At 40.1% G+C, this 12246-nt stretch overlaps 1 protein-coding gene across 2 annotated transcripts; it reads right to left on the reverse strand.

Moving 5' to 3' along the window:
- Window positions 1-19: 19 nt before the first annotated feature.
- On the reverse strand, window positions 20-11132 carry LOC113010500 (cullin-3-like). Of its 2 annotated transcripts, none has more exons than XM_026149584.1 (16): window positions 11036-11132; window positions 6511-6708; window positions 6270-6383; window positions 5160-5320; window positions 4911-5025; window positions 4593-4821; window positions 4328-4473; window positions 4020-4196; window positions 3738-3908; window positions 3478-3585; window positions 2587-2711; window positions 2396-2492; window positions 2143-2277; window positions 1827-2013; window positions 1268-1413; window positions 20-1155 (listed from the first exon to the last, which is right to left on the reverse strand). In XM_026149584.1, the coding sequence occupies exons 2-16, from the start codon at window positions 6706-6708 to the stop codon at window positions 1024-1026; spliced, it is 2241 nt and encodes a 746-aa protein (XP_026005369.1). In that variant the 5' UTR covers window positions 11036-11132; the 3' UTR covers window positions 20-1023. The 2 variants fall into 2 exon arrangements, with proteins under 2 accessions (XP_026005369.1, XP_026005368.1); XM_026149583.1 differs by lacking the exon at window positions 11036-11132 and adding an exon at window positions 8937-9263.
- Between the last annotated feature and the right edge of the window lie 1114 nt (window positions 11133-12246).

Here is a 12246-nt window from a genome sequence, read left to right on the forward strand (position 1 = left end):
TTTACATTACAAAAACAGATTTCTGACTCGTGCTTTATATTTGGAAATTTGCACAAATGTCAACAGTGCTTAAATCTCAGATGTGCAGTTGATGTTTGATAAAATAGGAAAAAAATGGCTTTTCTGCACCTGATTGCTCAGTCTCCTTTATGGCGCCACATTGTTACATATTTGCACAATATTACGGCAGTATAAACCCAACCTAACAGATGGAATGTGGGGGGGGAAATACCTATTATTATCTCAAATTCAGATAACTGAACCATGACCAAGCGTGCTGGGAAGGAAACACTTTCTTCTATATAAACACCAGATGACAGCGTTGTGTCCATTGGGAGAAAAGACTGTACTTGTGTTCTTGCAGAGCAGCGGGATAAACTAGATGTTTTCATCCTCAACTGTCTGGGTGTGGATTTAAATGCTATTTCCACAAAGGGTCAGCAGAGAGCAGTAAACGCTCCCTCTCAGCCCGCTTCCTTTCATACTGATCCGTCACAGCTGGTTGACAAACACCAGTAAATTAGTGGACTTTTTGCAATTGCTTGCTTGAAAAACTCCAGCATTTCATAATCGTTATTTTGTAAGAATCCACATTTTCCTTTTTTTTTTTTTCCTTTTTTTTTAAATAATTTTATTTTTATACAGTATTGAGCCAAAAAAATAAGTGGTGCATTCACATTTTTCCCAAGGGATTCTTTTCAAGTTTGAGCTCTACAAGGGTAAAACAGTGAAAAGCTTGAAGCTGGATCCATCCATGTTAAAACTCTCAGGGAACAGGAAGTTTGGTCAGATTTAAAAATCATCTAGAAGATTTCGATGGATTCTTTTTTTCCTGTAGTAAGATTTTTATTCCCCATTTATGTTTTTACTGTATTTTTTTGGAAGGGGCGATGAGTCGGGTTCCCAGTGTCTGTCTCTAAAAGAAACTTCCAGTCCATGCGTAACAACAGTCCAAAGAAAAACAACTACCCCTCCCCCTCCCTCCAGTCCAGTCTCTTCCTCGTCTCCTTCACAGTTCATCTTCTACGCAACGTAGGTGTACACTTTACGGTCCTCTGGTGTCCTCGCCAAGTATTCTCTTTCTATAAGTCCCTCTATCCGCTTTTTGATTACCACAGGGCTCGGAAGAAAACGTGCCCGGAGCTGCTGAGTGACCTGAACAAACACACACACAAAAAAAAAGAAGAACAGAAAGTAACAGCATTAAAATTGTTGTTCATTATTTGAAAAATGAAAATGGATTCTGTAAAATGGACGAGTTCCTTACCTCTGCAACCAGGACATTGTGTTGCATCTTCTTCCTCGACTTCATGATTCGGACAATGGCTGCCTCAATCTCGTGCTTCCTGTCGTCATCCACTTTCTGCCGAGTCTCTTTCCTTTCAGGGTCTGATTCACCTTGTTTAGCAGCAACTGGAAAAATTGGATACAGGAACTGTATTACAGAAAGGAAGTGTCCTAACTCCACTTCAAAGAATGCTATGGTTACACAGCCACCATGTAACAGTAAGTATTTCAGAACAGAAGCCTTTACTTATGCATAGCCCTAAATAAAAAATTTTTTTTTAAAAATTAAAAATAAAAATTAAAGTAAATTATTGTGTTTTTATTTTGAGTTAAAAAGCTGTATGATATTCTACTTGTGGTACTGAATCAGTCAGTATTAGATAATATAAGTACTAATATGAAATACTATTATATTTTTAAAAAGCACAGCGGTGATGACCCATATATCCTGGAGTGTCAGCCGAGACGGACAGAAAGGGTCCCGGAAAAGACACAAGACATCAGCGAGCTCTGGTGCATTACACACAGCCTTTGCTCACCTGTCTGAATTTTGACTCTGTGCAGTCTCGAGGTAAACTGATCGTTGACTGTAAACACGTGTCCATTTTCTATCTCCTTGGACTTGGGCTCCTTAGTGAGAATTCGCTGTGTGGGTTTCCCACATGCTAAAGACTGTAATGCTCGCACCAACTCTCGCTCTGGAATATCTGTCTCCTGCTGAATCTCCTGTAGAAAAAAAAAGAAAATTGGCTTTAAGTCAAAAACTGTGACACCAATATGTACAAAAACACACATATATAAAGACATTAAGTCATATAATGGTAGAGTGCAGCCATATAAAAAGTGTGTTCCCACCTCAAAAGTGCACTTTTCTCTGTTGTTGAAGAGCATGAGGATGGTCATCTGGAAGGTGGAGACCTGTAGAATGTGCTTGCGGGTGTTAGACCCTGTCACCTGGGCACCTCCCATACCCAACTCTGAACCATCCTCCTGCACATGGAGAAGGTTTAAAAAACATGTTTTGCTGCTTAACAGAAAGATTATGAAAATCCTCAATGATACTGATTTTAATTTCAATACTAAAGCAGTTTTGAAATGCAGAATCTACCTTTTTAACAGCTCCATAGAAAGTTGCGTTTAGGTCAGCTCCTCCCATGTGATGTTGTAATGTGAGCTGTCTACCACTGTGCTTAGCTAGGTAAAATCTGGTAAATAAAAACAAAGGCGGTGAAAACCAATAAATTAAAAGTACACTGAGATCTTCTTTGTATTGCAAAACATATGAAGAAAGAGGATTACCGTCTGAAGACTTCAAAGGCGTGTCTGGGAGCAGGGGGGATGGTGCATTTAGGTGTTGCAGACTGTGTGGGCCAGTAGCCAGTAGTTAGGACTCTTACTGTGAGGTCCACACCACTTAAAGATGCCTGGAACACGTACATGAAAAGCAGATAACATGACTACACACCCATTACAGCTTCAATGCAGAATATCTGGTATCAGACAGAGTAAGAGAGCGAGACAGAGAGAGATGGTACTCAACAAATCCTGAATAAAGAAAAAAAAAAAAATCAATGGGAGAATTTGGCCCCAAAAGAGACAATCAACAGCTAAATTAATGACCCTATGAGCCAATCATGTTGTTTGACTAACGCATATACACAGTAAAGCCTCCACTGTGTAGTTTAAGGCATGTCTACTATTGTATACCAAGTAAAGATGTGGGTCAGTGTACTTATCTTTCTGAGATTACTGTATTCATGAAGTAAATTAGCATTTGATATGTTCAAATGTTCCTTTGGGGTGAGGCAGAGACGATCACATCAGCACTCTGGACTCGAGAAGAACTTTGACTTCTAATCTAAATGTGCTTTGTGACCACGAGTTAATGCTCTCTAGTCATGCTTTAAAACAGGACTTCTAAATAATAACCTAAACAATGACTTCTTCTTTTTAATTTTATTGTGAGACATGACCCCAAACATCACAAAGTGTGGAGATAAGGCACTGACAGAACATATTTCAAAATAAAGTGTGTGCCTAAGTTGAACATGCAAGGATGTGCTGTGTAGCTGTATGAATGTGCAATGCGTGGGTGTATGAGGCTCTATATCTGAAATCCTGCTGTGCTATCATAGAGTTCGTCAGCTGTGCTGGGTTTTTCTGTGTGCCTTGTTTTTCTGACTGACTTACTGATGTAGTTTGTATGTGTTGCCTGAACTCATCCATGGTAGTGTTGGAGATGCTCATGTCTCTGAACATCCCTTCCAGTTTTGAGGTGAACTGACAGCCGCACTCTGTCTGTAACAGAAAGAGATGAAGAAAATGACGTGAACCCTCTGACAAAGATTTAGACAGGTGAAGAGAGGAAGCACGAGATAAATGATATGAGAATGTACAAGTCCCGTGCATAAATTTATATACAAAACTACTACTTTTTGAATGGTTTTTACCTTGAGCTTAGAGATCATGTTCTTTTCTGAGTCGTCTGAGACACTCTTGTTACTGAGCAGCCGACGACCCAAATGCTGCTTGTAGTACCTTTCAAAAACATCCTTCTCCTGCATAAACCGGAACAACACCATGGCCTTGTCAAGAATCGACTCCACTTCCTGTTCCGTCAACTATTCAAACAAGAAAAGGGCAGAAACAAGATAAAAAGTAGAAGTCAACTGCTAACAGAAAACTCTAAATGACTTCCAGATCTACTCAAGGTTTCTGAAGAAGCCACTCACCCCTTTGACTCCCTTCTTGAGCTTGTCATCAATAAAGAGTGAAAGGTACTCTGGAGAGCGGGAGTTGAGGTTCAGGAAATACTCAAAGTCTCCAGCTATAGTTTGTTTGAAGAGTCTGTCGTTGTTGAAGGCCTCGAGGAGGAACCGATCAAATCGTGTTTTCAGGTCTAGCAAACCCTGTTCAAACGGTGGTAACAAAGAAGTTATGTAATCCAGCACGATACAAGTCTCTCTTGGTACTTTAAGCATGATTAACCTGATATTTAAATCTTCTAATGCTACACTTTTTTCAGATACCAGAGGCATACCTGAATGTAGTCAACGGGGTTCTTGCCCTCTCCCTCTTCTGACACCAGAGCTTTGCCTTGCTCTCTCAAGTAAGAGCTCATACACTCGCACATTGTTTTCAGGCCATTTGGCACACGACTAAACAGCTTGTACATGCATGCCAGGTCTGAGAGTGAGACGTGAAGTAAAAAACAATGAGAAAGGAAATTCTTTGCTGTTTTTTTAATTTTTTTTTATTTCTGAATTACGTGCACAGAAAAGTCATGAATGATTTAATGCTTTTACCTTCCGTCTTGCCATTCTTAAGCATATGGACCAAGCCAGAGTTCTCCATCTCCACAATGGTCTTCATGTGTTTTGAAATTAGCTCCCTTTCCACTACTTTGACAATGGGTTCCTCTGTGGACTTGTCCAGGCAATGCATAACTCGCTCAATCTCTTCATTGATTCTGGCCTCTACCTTCTTTATGTAGACACTGGCACAGTTTTCTGCTAAGAACTTTTGGCTTTCCATCTGAAACAAGCACATATTATGTGTTGTTATAGAAATTATTTAGAATAGCAACAAAAAGATGGAGTAAAAAGTGCATAGCACAGACTCACCTGGAAGAATTCTGCTGACATATCTAAGAAAGGACCCTCAAAGTCCTCCTCGTATACAGACCTGCCATCCAGGCCTAGAATCATCAGCATCTGGCAGGCATTTCTGATAGCTCCCCTGCAATGAATTGTAGAGCATTCGAAATAAGGCCAGGAAACTAGCCCATCACTCAATTTTGTACTTGAACAAATTTTCAGTTCTGCAGTAAAAGTGTTCTAAAGACCAAGAAGTGAAGCACTATTCTTTCACACCTGTCTACAACCTCTCCCTTTCTTTCCCGTGCAATCATGTCCAGTAAGGTCTGTCGGAGGTGATCCCGAATGCAGCCGTAGCGCACCACCTGGTCTCTGAATATGATGAGGCCAAGGTTGTAGACATTTTCCACATTGTTTTGCTGAACATAGACCCTGTCCTAGAAGACATGAGAACAGAAGATGCAGTTTTCTATGAAAATATGTACTATGATAAACTATGGTATGAAAAAAGGGATGGATTTGCTGTACTGCGATTATACAAATACATAGTAGCATATGTAAATTTACAAAGTAAGAAGTGGCTTCCAATAAGGTAGGTTATCAGCCTTCAGTAGATTAAAACAAACAAAAAAAACCCACTGTCTGGGCTAAAGAAAGAGGACAGTACAGAACTAAAGAACTCCAGGACAGCTGTGTAGTCTCTGTACTGACGGTGCCATTGTTTACCCTACTGTTTTCTAAGGAGCTTGGAAAGAAAAGCGTCTGGACTTCTTTGAGTTGCTTGAAGACGTTTCACCTCTCATACGAGAAGCTTCTTCAGTTCTAAGGTCAAATGGTGGAGAGTCCCAGATTTAAACCCAGTGGGAGTTTCCCCCCAAAGAGGGACAACGGACCCCCTGATGATCCTCTACCTAATCACATGAGCCAAGGTGTGAAAGCGGGTGTGAGTCACAATCAGCCAGGGTTTCGGGTGAGCTCATTGTGAAACCTGGCCCCACCCTATCATGTGATTTCCTGAGGTCAGATGACCCAGGATGTGAGTAGGCGTTAAGGCGTCTGGGAAGGGATCGCAAAACTGGATTATAGATGGCAGACAGTTGGTGTCGTAAACCACCGCCTCTGTTTAAAGATAGTCGCTCACAGTGGACGTAAATGACTTCTTTCACTCCTCTTTCAAACCATCTGAGGAGTGAAAGAAGCCGTTTACGTCTACTGTTAACACAAATGACCATCCCTTAAATATCACAAAATTATTTCCATGTGCAAAAACACCAAACAAAAGTTACAAATGCTCTATGAAATCTTAAAGATCTTTTACAATTACTGATGTCCAGCTTCAGAACTTTTTACATGAGGAGTATGACTAAAACACAAAAGCATACCTACCATGTACATGAGGATGTCTCTGATCATGACCATGGCAGTCTGGTGGTCATTCCAGGCCTGATTCAGTGTTTGCAGAAAATTATTATTTAAGGAGTTTAGGACATCTTCCCGTACCTGAAGATATAAATAGTCAAATAAAGTCATCTCAACATCTGGTGTGGTATTATGAATAATTGTCTTCTTTTCAGATCGATTCTCATCATTGTCTAAAATACTTTGAAACTGATGAAAGTTTCTTTACCTTGTTGATGAGGTGCTCAGTGACCACCTCCCTCAGGCCTGTGTACAGCTTCTCCCCATGTTTGTGGAGCACCATTGTGTAGGCGTTCCTGTACAGCTCCTCAAAGCTCAGTCCACTGTTGTTTTTCCTCTGAATCTCCTGGATAGCATTCTTTAGAAGGTCCCAGATGTTGTTCACATATTTCTCATCCATTGTCATCTGTGAGAGACAAATATTAAATTCAGATACTTTGATTAATGCCTTTTCTGTTTACAATGAAAAAGGATTAGTCTTTCCAAAGCAGGTCTATCTGATGTATCTCATGTCTTTTGTATACTCTTGCATATGGTCAGTAACTGTTTTGTAAAAATATAAAGACATAAGTTTTTTTCTCCCTTCTGTTGGAAATTAGTGTAGGAATGTTGAAAGCCACATCTCTGAACCTGAATATTATGCCAAAAACAAGCAATCAATCAATCAATCAATTTTTATTTATAAAGCACTTTTCATACAGAGAAAATGTAGCACAAAGTGCTTTACATAGTTAAAAGCAGCCCACCCCACCCTCCAACTCACTCCCCACACTCTCAATACACATATATCCTCCCACCCACACACACATACACACGCGCGCACGCACACACACACACACACACACGCGCACACTTAAAGAGTAAAAATTGGGCTGGGCTCGCATGAGCCAAGTGAGGAAACACTATAACAGGGAGCCGTCTGCACCGGGAGCCGGTCACAGACCGCAGCCTCCAGGCTGGGCACACAGCAGGAGGGAGGCAAAGGAGCCCCCCAGCCAGGCTGAGAGGACCCCAGAGACCCAGCAGCCACGGTCAATAACAGCCCCGGTGCAGAGAGCGCCCTCCGAGGAAACACTGGAGATATGACGCAATACAATATATATAGGGTAAAATGATAAAATAAATAAGAACAGGATACAATATAAATATAAATAGAATAAGAAGATTAAAAAATGAATAAGAATAAAATCAAACAAATATTAGGTAAATCCTAAATTAATAATAGAATAACAGGATAGAATAAATAAGCATAAAATAAATAAACGCTAAGTAAAAGCTAAATTAAAAAGGTGGGTCTTGAGCCTGTTCTTAAAAACATGTACGTTCTCTGCGGCCCTGAGCTCCTCCGGCAGGCTGTTCCACAGACGAGGACCATACCACTGAAACGCTGCCTCTCCGTGAGTATGTGTCCTGACTTTAGGGACAATCAAAAGGCCAGTACCAGAGGACCTCAGGGTCCGCGGGGGTTCGTATGGTGGCTTGTTTAACAGGTTACCAAACGCCCTGCTTTCTGCTTCATAAAAATAATAATAACTTTTTTTCTTAATTTATGACAAACAATTAAACTCTCTAAATCAAGAAATAAGGCCACTGAGTCATACCATTTGAAAACAACTGTACCTATAAAAGAGGTAGGTAAGTAGGAAGTAGATGTGAATTCTCTCAGCAGAAATCTTAACCTGATTTCAGTGGAGAACAAGAGCCAAGCTGTTCAATCTGCTAGAAATGTTTTCTCAATTTTTTTTTTCCTTCTATAAATACCGTTTTTTCTGACAGTTGCATATTACTGGGACTGTAAATGGCGTGGTAAAGCTTTTATCTCTTAAGGGAGTCTATTATGCATTTTGAAAAGGTGTTTAGGATCATCATCCATATCTTGATTGTGTGTTCATTAAACAATGGACCATTTCATTTTTTTCTCTTTTTTGGCCAAATATACCTCGCTAGCTACTGACAAAATCATTCTTATTTTTGCTTCATCATCTGTTTTGGGTTTTTCTTTTTCTAAACTGTCCTAAATGTATCAGGCTTGATCAGATGCTTATATGCAAACGTCTAAGTGTGAATTTGTGGTAGGGGTGGCTGTGATGGGTTGGCCAACATCAACACCATAACCTGTTCAAGTTATTTTGACCATGTTTACTTTAGCACCTTGTTGGGATGAAGTTGCGCTAGCTCTCCAGCTAACTCTGCATGACAATGTGTGTTGATATCCTCCGCGGGCGGAAGCAAAAGCATAGCGTGAATAAATAGCAACAAACAACCCTGCTTATCGTTACCATAGCGCACTGATACCTGCAGACTGACTTAGCAAATGTCAAGACAGCTAACACGGCCAGGCCCGCTACTTAGCTAGCAATCTTCTCACTGAAGTTTCAATTAATGCTAACATAAGCTCATGACAAATGACGGTGACATTTACAAACCAATAAGCCAGCTAGCATTAATTAAACTGCACGATAATACGCCCAAGGTAACTGCTGAGATTGAAGCAGTTTTCGCTTGAGTGACATTTTTTTTCTTCGATTGAGCAACTAGTTAGCAGGCAATTACTAGCATAAAGACCTGTCATCCCCTGACTCGTCTCATAGTTTCGGCTCATTTTACAAAGCTCATACAGTTTTCAGTACTCACAGGAAAGGCTCGTATCCTCATCTTGGTGTCCTTCTTGGGGCCGCTTTTTAGGTTGGACATGATTAGTTGCAACGACTATCCTTTCTAAGTTGACTTAAAGACTACATGAAAGGCAGCTGCTAATTTGCTTTCAGCGCCCGGAAAGCGACAGAGAAACTCGGTGACCTCCCCTGTGGGAATTAGGTCGCCCTGTGTGTCTGTTGTGTTGTTGTCAGTCGTTCTCCTCAGTGGTTTTGGCTAGTGTTAGCTTGTATGCAGTGATGGCGGACGGCTGTTCTCCACTGCGCAATCCGAAATCTCGCGAGAGGAGAAAAGTCACTAACAGGTGCATTCCACAGGTTGGAAGTTAGCGGTTCTTTTTTTTTTGAATAAGCTTTATTGACAAAGCACAAAATATAGATCCAAATTACAAAAACACAGTGTCCGGGGGTTTGGTAAAAACCAAAACAGAGCAGTCTAGTAAAGAATCACATAACATTGAACAGGGAACATAGGTTTATGGTTTTGACAGCGTTTACATTTTGGGAATGTTGTATGGTTCTAACATATTGTTTGGTTTCATTTAAAAAGCACTGAAAGGATGGTTTTGCGTTAGAAAATTTCAATTTATGTATATGAAATTTAGCCAGTAATATCAGTAAATTAATAAATTAAAATTTGTTTGCCCTGTCCGTGGGGTACTTAAAGAAACCAAACAGTATTTTCTCATAACAAAGAGAGAACTCAGAAAAGATAAAAGAAACAACAAAAACACAAGCATAAGTTAGACGAGATAATCCCTACGCTTTCATGAGTAAAACTCTCCCTTTACTGGATAAATCCCACTGCAGCTAAGCATTTAGCTTATGTTTTATTCAAAATTGGAGTGAAATTATGGGAGAACCTGGTGGATTGATTTTTATTAATGATGATACCAAGGTAAGTGACAGACTCTTTCACTGGGATGCCAGCAACAGATAGACTGGTACAATTTCTAAGGGCAAGCAGTTCACATTTGCCAATGTTTAAGTGGAGTCCTGAAGCTAAAGTAAAGGCATTAATTGTGTTAATAGCTATCTGCACCTGTGAAGCATGTTTTAAAAAGAGAGTTTGTTTTGCTGCAGATGAGCCATACTCTCTTAAATATGAGGCGGCTTCAAATTCGAAGAGTTCCAAATTTTGACAGAGATGACTGATTAGGGCTTTATCCCAGAAACGTTTCATTAATGACAAAATATCTTCAGTCACTTTTTCATGTGTTAGAAGGGAATTATTAAGTTTCTAGTAGCAGCTCCTACAAGTTTGGGCAGCATTAGGATTGAGAAAGACTTGAAGTGATACTGCTTTGTGGTCCGTGAGTGGAGTTGGCATTATATTGACTATAACATTATTTCTAAGTAATCAGAGACTAACCAGAAGTCAATACGGGATTTAGAAGAGTTGGATTTGTTACTCCATGTAAATAGTCTGGCTTTAGGGTTTTTAAATTCTCCAAATGTCTATTAAATGAAATTTTTTGCATAAATGTATTTAAACAACAGGACAGAGTTATTTGAGCTAGGTGGCCATCTGTCTAGTGAAGGATCTGGAGGAATGTTAACATCGCCGAGTTAGATGTCGAGTACTTTTCTGGAGATGTCTTCTTGCTTTTGCTCAGGGACACCTGAGAGCCTGAGGTTCCATCTCCGATGGTATCTTTCAACTTCGTTGACTTTCAGTTCTACTTGAGACAATCTGCTGCTGTTTTTCTTACAAGTAGCTTTAACTGTTTTGGTGACATTCTTCAAAGATTCTACTTCCAAGAACATGAAGCCAATAGACTTCTTCATGACCATAGCCTCCAGATTATCCAGAGCGCTCATTAATTAAAGTAGCAATGTTGTTTTGCACATCAGCAAGAGTTATATCACCTTTGTGTTTTTTACCATCGGAGAACAGCGTCTACCTCGGTCGCCATCTTGGCTCCGTTAGCGATTCATGTCTTACATACCTTGATGGTTACATCGGCAATAATAATTAGACAATAAATAAGTGAAGTATTAAGTAAAGTATTTTATCAACCGTTTCATCTTAAAGTAAAACACAAGAAAGAACAATGTATAGAAAAAATATTCAATTACCTTTTGAATCCTTTATAGTACCCTCAACTTTATCACTTTATTCATCTCTCACTGCCATTTGTAAACGAGGACATAGGTTGCTAGGAGATAGATATTGGAATTTTGTGAAATATATTGTAGTTTGACTCATGGGGGGGGGGGCTTACTGGGCTTAAGCCCGGTGTCGGAGGGGGGGTTACTGGGCTTAAGCCCGGTGTCGGAGGCGGGGTTACTGGGCTTAAGCCCGGGTCAGACTGTAATTTGTTTCATAGTTAGATGCCTGGCTGACAACTGTATAAAACAAAAACTGCACACACTATTCGAAGCACATAGCGCACAGTCGTAAATTCCCCCTAATTTTGGTATGATCCGAGCTCGGACACTAGCCGACTGAGCACAGCATTTAGGCAGGTGAGGGGAAGAAGCTGCTGCGTGCGAATTTGCTATAGGAGAAGTGCAGACAGAGGAGAGCTTAAGTTTGACCAGGTACCAAAGCAAATCATTCGTACTGTACAAATAATGTAAATATGACGGTGTATCACAAAATATTGATATCAAACTGATCACTTGACCCATATTACGTTACTTGCTCTTTGAGTGAATCAACAAATGGCGAAATGAAAAGCTGAACAACAATGCTGTTTTTTTTTTTTTTTAGAGAGTCTTTACTTGTGTTTATTTCATATTTTCAGTTGTTACCCTCCACGGCTAAATAAAGCACTCTAAATCGGTTTCAGTAAATGAAGGAAACGGTTTCCAAGGCCTAATCCGTGGATCGACTTCCTTCGAGGCGTGGACGTCTATCAGCAGAGAATGTACCTTCACCTATCAGCAGAGAATGTCCCTTAGTCTGTAACACAGTCAAATATATTCTCAAGTAATATTCAAGCATGCCATTCAGCGTGTTAGTACGAGCTCGGGAGCAGCTTGGGAGAACAAGAAAACAGAGACTGCTTTAGATTGTCTTCCCAAAGTGACTCAACTTTATTCACAAGTACAACAGTTTATATAGAGGGTAAAATTCATGAGACAGCAGATTTATCAGTTTAAACCAGTACAGACCAAGATAAGGCAGCGTCTTCCTGCCCATGGGTGAAGAAGCATCCTTTGTGTAGTTTATCAGTTCAGCTACAATTGTGATTATCTCAGTGACATATTTTCAAGGCACAAAACGAAGAGTTCTTTCATTAGTGAAATCTGAAACAAACCATTTGGCCTTCAACAGGCGTCTA

The sequence above is a fragment of the Astatotilapia calliptera genome, chromosome 18, assembly GCF_900246225.1.
Source record: "Astatotilapia calliptera chromosome 18, fAstCal1.2, whole genome shotgun sequence".
Classification (NCBI taxonomy): domain Eukaryota; kingdom Metazoa; phylum Chordata; class Actinopteri; order Cichliformes; family Cichlidae; genus Astatotilapia; species Astatotilapia calliptera.

Bases quoted from the DNA above. Each gene is read 5' to 3' on its own strand.
- LOC113010500 (XM_026149583.1), bottom strand. From the start codon at position 8,996: ATGTCCAACCTAAAAAGCGGCCCCAAGAAGGACACCAAGATGAGGATA. The intron at 6,709-8,936 runs GTGAGTACTGAA...TGTCTCTCACAG, and splicing joins TGAGGATACGAGCCTTTCCT to ATGACAATGGATGAGAAATA. The intron at 1,414-1,826 runs GTGAGCAAAGGC...CAATTTTTCCAG, and splicing joins CAGAGTCAAAATTCAGACAG to TTGCTGCTAAACAAGGTGAA.